Source organism: Adiantum capillus-veneris, chromosome 20 (genome assembly GCF_014529385.1).
Source record: "Adiantum capillus-veneris isolate H3 chromosome 20, ASM1452938v2, whole genome shotgun sequence".
NCBI classification, from domain to species: Eukaryota; Viridiplantae; Streptophyta; class Polypodiopsida; order Polypodiales; family Pteridaceae; genus Adiantum; species Adiantum capillus-veneris.
In genome coordinates, this window is record NC_140950.1 from 154249287 (window position 1) to 154257138 (window position 7852).

General features: G+C 43.2%; 1 protein-coding gene across 1 annotated transcript; it reads right to left on the bottom strand.

Moving 5' to 3' along the window:
* Positions 1-536: 536 nt before the first annotated feature.
* Positions 537-4016, bottom strand: LOC147433431 (pentatricopeptide repeat-containing protein At5g27110-like). Its single transcript, XM_086492990.1, has one exon. It carries the CDS (start codon positions 3760-3762, stop codon positions 1564-1566), a length of 2199 nt encoding a protein of 732 aa, XP_086349116.1. The 5' UTR covers positions 3763-4016; the 3' UTR covers positions 537-1563.
* Positions 4017-7852: the final 3836 nt, after the last annotated feature.

Genomic DNA, 7852 nt, shown 5'->3' on the forward strand with positions numbered 1-7852 from the left:
TCAACTCCAAACAACATCAAATTTAATAGACATTATCCTTGTACGTTCTAGAACACTTCTTGTCATCAAACCTAAAATTTTCTCACAAAAAAATGTGTTTTTCTCTAACAGTATGTTAGCTAGTCATCAAATCTGATGTCGAACGTGCCTATTAGGTGCTCCAAAGTGGTGGGAATTTGATGCAATCGACAGAATTTCAAAACAACACTCAAATAGTGAAAGATATCACCAGATAGGTAGTGGGTGTCGATGCTTGAATTTCACAAAACGCTTACAATGTAGACATCCACGCGTAGAGCTTAACAAAATTAACGCATTGGTGCTCTCGAAATTCCGATACGATGATCGGCGGTGCAATGCAAAGAGATAAAGGCACAATAAAAAGAGATGACACACGACATATAGAGAAAACCTTATCTACTCATTTTCATTAATTATAATGATGTTCAAAATTTACAAAAGTTGCCTTTTATACCCTGGCTCTCGGTTTTATGTATAAAGACTGAATTTGCTTCAAAAATAGCATAGAATACAACTTGAAAGCTCATAGTCCCAGATTCTTCATAATTATAGAGTAAATCAAGAGCTAATGGTTTTCGGGCAAGATACTTACAATCTTTTTTTGTTACAAGGTCAAAGAAAATCTTCTTGAGAATCTCCTTTTTTGAGAGCCAACATCTGTTGCTATTGGAACTCAAGTACCGAAAGATTCTCTTAACTACCGAAAGATTCTCTTAACTACCTGCCAATGCTTAAATCGTAGGCTATGTAGAAATTTGCCTACTTGTGAGACTGCAAACTGAATATTTGGCCTTGTAATACATATAGGAATGATGCAACCAATAGCTATCATATAGAGGATAGCATTTGTAGGATCTCCAATATCATGTCGACTTAACTTCAAACCTATTTCCATAGGAGTGGCAATTGGTTTGCAATTGTCAAGTCCAAATATGCTTATCAAAGTTTGCACATACTTTTTTTGGTATAATGTAATGCCCTCATCACACTACTTGAATACCAAAATAATGATGCAAAATTCCGAAAATTTAATGTCTCAAATGTGGCATTCAAATCACCTATAAATTCAACAAGATGCATCTCATTTGGACCAATGAGCAGTATATCATCTCATTTCTGTATGTTTCTACAAGAGGCATTGTAGCAAGGCACACAATTGTGATGACAACAAAGCCTTTTTTTGGCACTACCTTGAAAGGGAGGTGCATTTATAGGGAATGGCCATTTTTCCGGCTTTCCGTGTCCCGTTCCCATTCCAACTTGCCCTTCTGAATCCCCATTCCTTGTTTTAGATGTGAGTATCCATGCCCGTTACTGTTCCCCGTTCCATGTTCCGATTTGATTTTCCATTCCTGGTAACCATGTAAATTGTGAGAGGTTCTTCTGCCGTGCCTTGTGCGCATGTGCACGACTTCAAACATTAACGTTCCCATCCATTTGACATTATTCAGAAGTCGACCTGTTTGGTTTGTACATCCTTTGTGCCACTAGCACAAAACCTCACACATTGTAACATTTTGAAGCCATCCACAACCTTTTCTCTTACATGCTTACATGGGTACACACTTCTTGTCTCTTAGCTTCAATGTCTTTAGCCTTCTCTGTCATGCCAACTGCTGTATACAGATTTATAATTGCAACATAAGCTGCCTCATCTCTTACATCTAGCTTGACAGCTTGTTCAAAGGCCCAAGTCCCTATACTGGCATCTGCCCATTTTTGGCACACGCACATAAGACTCTGCCAAACTGCAGAATTAGCAGTAAAAGGCATGTCCTGGATCACTTTTACTACTTTCACCAGGTGCCCAGCACGTCCAAGAAGGTCGACCATGCAGGTAAAACACTCTAAATCAGGTTTCAATCCATAAACGACATCCATATTGTCAAAAAGTTCTTGGCCTTTCTCCAATAGACCCAGATGACAACACAAATTCAGCAGGCAATGGAATGTCACCACATCTGGAAGAATGCCTTCAAGTTGCATCTGCTCAAAGCACTTCAATGCTTGTTCACCTTGACCTTCTTGTCCATACCCTGCAATCAATGCATTCCACAAAACAACATTGTGAGAAGGGAGCCTCTCTAGGGCCCTACGTGCCTCAATAAGAGCACCACACTTGGCATACATGTCCACAAGAGCACCACCCAGCACAACATCATTCTCTAGCAATCCCTGCCTGGAAATTTCTTCATGAATTTGCTTCCCCCTATCAATGGCTCTAATTGCAGCGCAGGCTTTCAAGACACATGCATAGGACATTGCATCTGGAGAGATACCTTCTATTCGTGCTTGTTTGAAACATTCCAAAGCCTGTTGGGCTTGCCCCATTTGAACATATCCTGCGATCAATGCATTCCATGAAACAATGTCTCGGAGAGGGAGCTTTTCTAATACAGTTTGTGCCTGAGGAAGAGCACCACACTTTGCGTACATATCTACAAGCGCATTACCCAGCACGACATCATTCTGCAGTAACCCCTGCCTCGAAATCTCATCATGGATTTGCTTTCCCTTGTCAAGAGCTTTAATCACAGCACAGGCTTTCAAGATGCACGAATAGGTAACCGCATCGGGAACAATGCTCTCAAGCTGCATTTGTCTCAGACACTCTAGAGCCTCTTGGCCTTGCCCCATTTGAGCATAACCTGCAATCAAAGCATTCCAAGACACAATGTTGCGAGAAGGGAGCATCTCTAGGACACTATGTGCCTGAGGAAGAGCACCACATTTGACATACATGTCCACAAGAGCACCACCCAACACTATACTATGCTCTAACAACCCCCGCCTCAAAATGTGATTATGAATTTGCCTTCCCTTGTCAATGGCTCCTATCATGGCACAAGCTTTTAGGGTGGAGACATACGTCACTGCATCTGGAAAGATGCCCTCACGCTGCATTTGTTCCAAGCAATCGAGAGCTTTTTGGCCTTGTCCGTTTTGAGCATATCCCGTGATCAATGCGCTCCAAGCGATGACATTGCGAGAAGGAAGCTTCTCTAGGACAGTTCGTGCCTCAGAAAGAGCGCTACACTTGGCATACATGTCCACAAGAGCACCACCCAATACAATATCATGCTCTAGCAACTTTTGCCTTGAGATTTCATCGTGTATTTGCTTTCCATTGTCAATGTCTCCAATCCCGGCACAAGCCTTCAGGATGCATGCATAAGTCCTTGCATCTGGAGAGAGACCCTCCCTAAGAAGTTGTTGAAAGCAGTCTAAAGCATTCCGGCCATGTCCCTGTCGGGCATAGCCTGATATTAATGCTGTCCATGGGATGATACTGCTGCTGTTATGCACGTCCAATAATGCTTGTGCTTTCTGAAGCTCACCGCACTTTGCATACATCGTAACCAAGGCGTCGGAATAGTTTTTCTCAGCTAAACCCCTTTTGTGAAGCTCGTTATGCAACCTGGTGCCTTTGGAAAGATCTTTAGTTTTAGTGCATGCCCAAATAAGTGAGGGAGGGAATGCATCTGCAGTGGCGCCACCTGCTCTTCCAACGCTTGTTGGCTCAACGGTACTTTCATCTTTGATCCAAGATGGATTACCCGGGCTATTCATCCACAATGGCACTTTCGTGAGTTTGTGCCTGCAGAAGTCCGCAGTTTGCGGCATGGCGCTCCCCTTGAGGCTCTCATTTCGCCACAACTTCGAGAGGAAGTAAGAGTGCGAGTTTGAGTCTTCACCTACTGCCATGCCCGTGAATAACGGAAGCTGATGATGATGGGCCATCTGCTTTAGGCGCACAGGAACGCGACACTAGGCCCCTGGAGTATTAACATTCCGTTGCACAATGTAGCAAGGAAATGAAAATTGTGCAGCGCCCGCGCGCCACCCAGTAGGCTACCTAGCACACAGTCCGCCGTTTCGACCCCCTGGCGTTGCGTTTTCTTGCTTTCAGCATTTGGGACTAGCCCTCGGTAGGAATTTGCAGAGAGAGTATATATAAACTCGGCATGCTTGGTGGCCTTGCTGCAGCATTAAAGGTCTTACCGAATAGCGAACAGAACAGTTACTTTGTCTCTCCCAAAAAGGCATTTCTAAGGCTATGGTCACGCGAGGCTTAGTTTCCACAGACAACATTTGACCAAGCCTGACAACGTGCAGCTTTCCACCGGCATAGTGGTGTGAAATTTTGTAACTATGCCTTTTTGCAGAGAGAGTATATATAAACTCGGCATGCTTGGTGGCCTTGCTGCAGAATTAAAGGTCTTAGCGAACAGAACAGTTACTTTTCCCAAAAAGGCATTTCTAAGGCTATGGTCACGCGAGGCTTAGTTTCCATAGACAACATTTGACCAAGCCTGACAACGTGCAGCTTTCCACCGGCATAGTGGTGTGAAATTTTGTAACTATGTCTTTTTTGGTTTAGTTTTCAAACTAAGCCCGTTGCCTGCCGGTGACTTCTCCTTTTCTCTCTCTTATCTGCACCTCACACTCCCTCTCACTACTGGCTGCTCCTCGTCACCCTCTGAGCTGCCGTACCTGCTGTGGTCAGATTCTGTCGCGAGTTACTGAAAACTAAGCTTCGCGTGACCATGCCCTAATAAGCCTATGGAAAACTTGACCATCATGACTAAGCAGACTGGGTATTGAAAGAAGCGTGCGCGATCGGATCTACGGGAGGAAAGCGATGCACGAAGTTCGAAACGTTGCTCAACTGTCAGAAGTGTCCGAGTTTGCTTTCTAGGTCCTAGTTTACTTTTCAGTATTTTTGTTTACCTTAAATGTTTTTGTTTTCCCCATTTGGACAACCAAGAGCATGTGTGTGAGGGTTAGGACAAGAGCCTCTCCCGTACAACCACTTGGGTTCAAATCCCATATCATGCACTCAGAGCTTATTTTTTGGTTGTCGTCCGTCACCCTCGAGATTCCCTCTTTTCAACCCTCTCTGTTGATCCCACCGCTTGGGGTCATTAAAGACCCCATGCTACTTAGACATGTGGCAATCTGACTATTGTTTCATTTCTTCTCAATGGGCGACGTAGACCTACTCTTTTCCCATCATCTTCTTCACTTTTCTCTTTGTTTTGTTAATCATAATTTTAACTTCCTTGCTTCTGTGTGCTTGTTGATATTGTCTTCTTGTTGAACTTGTTTAGCATGTAGTAGTTAGTTGCATTTCAAAGTCTTTTGTGATGTCAATTTTGAATTTGGACATGTATTGATTTTCATTTGTGTGCAAGTGAAGACTCAAGATCTTCCTTTTTTGTTTGTTTCCATACTCACAATTGTGAGTTGAGAGGAATTACATTACCTCAAAAAGAATACAACTTCCCTCAAGCACTACATGTGCCTTGAGCGGACTAGGGTTTCAGTAAGGACTTGTACATAGAAATAGATTGAAGATGACCCTACTCTCTTGGGTGTTCTAGCCAACTCATTGTATGAATGCATTCTTCCTCCTTGTCAAATGCCCATCTTCTTGCTCCTATAACATGTATGAGCTCAGTGCTTTGACGCACAATATCCTCAAAATGAGCTACATCAAGTTTATTCTCAAAAACTTGAGAATTTCTAGACTTCCAGACCTAGTGTAGGTAGTAGAATCTGGTAATTTGTGTGCACACCAAAACGGCTTGGCTTTGGAAACCATGACCTCCCAAGATAAGGTCATATGTAAAAAAGATAATCTTCCAAGTCCTTCTTAACCATTTGCAAACCCTAGCGGCCATCCCCGCAAAGTAGGGCACTTGTAGAACAGATACAGGGACTTCACAGGATGCCCTACAGCTAGAGCAGGTGTGAGAGCCGATCCCTCTAGCATGCACCTTAATCCTAGTAGGAAATGCAACCCAAAGCACTTTCCAGAAGAATCTCTTTATGTATCCAAGCCTTTTAGTCTCCCCCATGGTGTTGACACTCTTTGCCAGCATTCTTCTGACCAATTTTTCTTCCAGATTTTGTTGAGTGGGGTAAACCAATGCACTTTGTATACCAAGACATTATAGGTACTCCGGGTCTTGGGAAGCAAGAACACTTTGTCTTTCGACCAATTCTAAGCTCTCCAATCAGTTTTTGATCCACAGATAGGTGGAACTGAGGATGACAGCACTTCCAAAAGTTTACTAATTAGAAGCCTTTCGTAGAACCCCAAAATATATTGCACCACCATGAGCTCCACGTCCTTCCAACAAAGGCTTCTGTCGTCCCAAACATGAGAGAGTTTAGAAATTCCTTTATTGTTTACCAAGCATGCAACTTCTCTCCAAAATGGATCCAAGGAGTCCTTCCAAGTTTGGAGAGCCAGGGGGACCAATTACGAGAGGAATCCTTGAAGTATCTGAAGTTCTCCCCCCATTCCAAGGTTGAAGTTGCTTTGTTACACTTTCGTGTTGATTCTTCTGAGCAACCGCCCAGCTTCAGGAATGTCCAGAAAGGTGCCAAAATCTTGTCGGGCACAGTGGCCTTCTTCCATATGCCCCCTTTTGAGGCAATCTTTGCATTGTTTATCATATCCTAGGCCATGATAGCCCATTCCTATTTTTGGTCCGTCAAAGAGACAACAAGTTTGGCACATGAAGCTTCTACATGCGCCATGGGGTCAATAATCTCGATTCCGCCTTGATTCTTAGGTCTCACTACCCATTCCCATTTCCGCCATTGGAAAGGGATTGAGGCTTTCATGTTGCTTTTCTATAGAAATTGTTTGATAGTCTTCAAGAACTCTTTCCAGTTGGATTTGCTCAGTTTCAACAACAACGACACAAAGGAAATATAGGGTATCATGAAAGTATTGGTCATCGTAACTTTGCTATGGAAGGGGAGGAGCAAAAACTTCCATCTTCTCATTTTACTGTTTATTTTGATCAACATCCAATCGAATCTCTATTTATCCGCAATGCCAATGCCAAGTGGAGCACCTAGGCGCCTGAACACGTTACCCTTGCTTATGAATTCTCTTGACCATTGCATGGGGTCAAAGGAGTTTCTTTTTGAGAGAGATATTAATCTTGACTTCTCAATACTACACATTGAGCCGGATGTGATGGCAAAAGGCTGAACAATCTCAAGGGCTCTTCTTAACGTTTTTGTCCTTGCTTGAAGAAAGAGCAATGATTCATCCGCAAAGAGCTTTGCAAGGAGTTTTTTTCCTCCAAGAAGTGCAAGACCTTGAATTTCCCCTTTTGCCACATTGTCCTCAAGTGCAGACACCAGTGGGTGAGAGACAATCGCAAAAAGCAGTGGGGCTAGTGGGCATCCTTGCTTGATTGAACACATGACCTCAAACCCTCCCACTATCTTGTTGTTGAAGAGAAGCTTAAAGTGACTACGCGTGCAAACTATCGCACACATTCTGGGACCAAAGCCTAAATCCTTCAATACTGCCTCAATGTAGGACCATGAGATTCTATCATAAGCCTTATCTAGGTCAAACTGGAGGAGGATACATTCTTGCTTGGTGAAAGAAGTGTATTCAATTCCAACCATGGCAGCCAATATGTTGTCATAACTTGACCTTCCTTTTACAAATCCATGTTGGTGGGGAGTAATGATTATGTTCAAGGTTGGAGCTAGTCTTAGAGAAATTACCTTAGCAATGATCTTGTACGCAACTTTCACCATGGAGATAGGAGGCCAGTGCTTTAGTAAAGAGCAACAAACCATCTTGGGAATAGGTTTGATCAGCCCTCTTTTCAGGTTGGCATCTAAGTGCCCTTCCAGTAGAGCCCTGTTAGCTAGTTGCACTATCGAGATTTCAAGATCCTCCCATAACTCTTTCAAGGATGCGGCAGTTATTCCATCCCATCCTGGGAACTTTTCCTTCCCAGGCATTCCAACATTCATCGACAAACATTGGTCTCTCCAATACTTTTGCTTC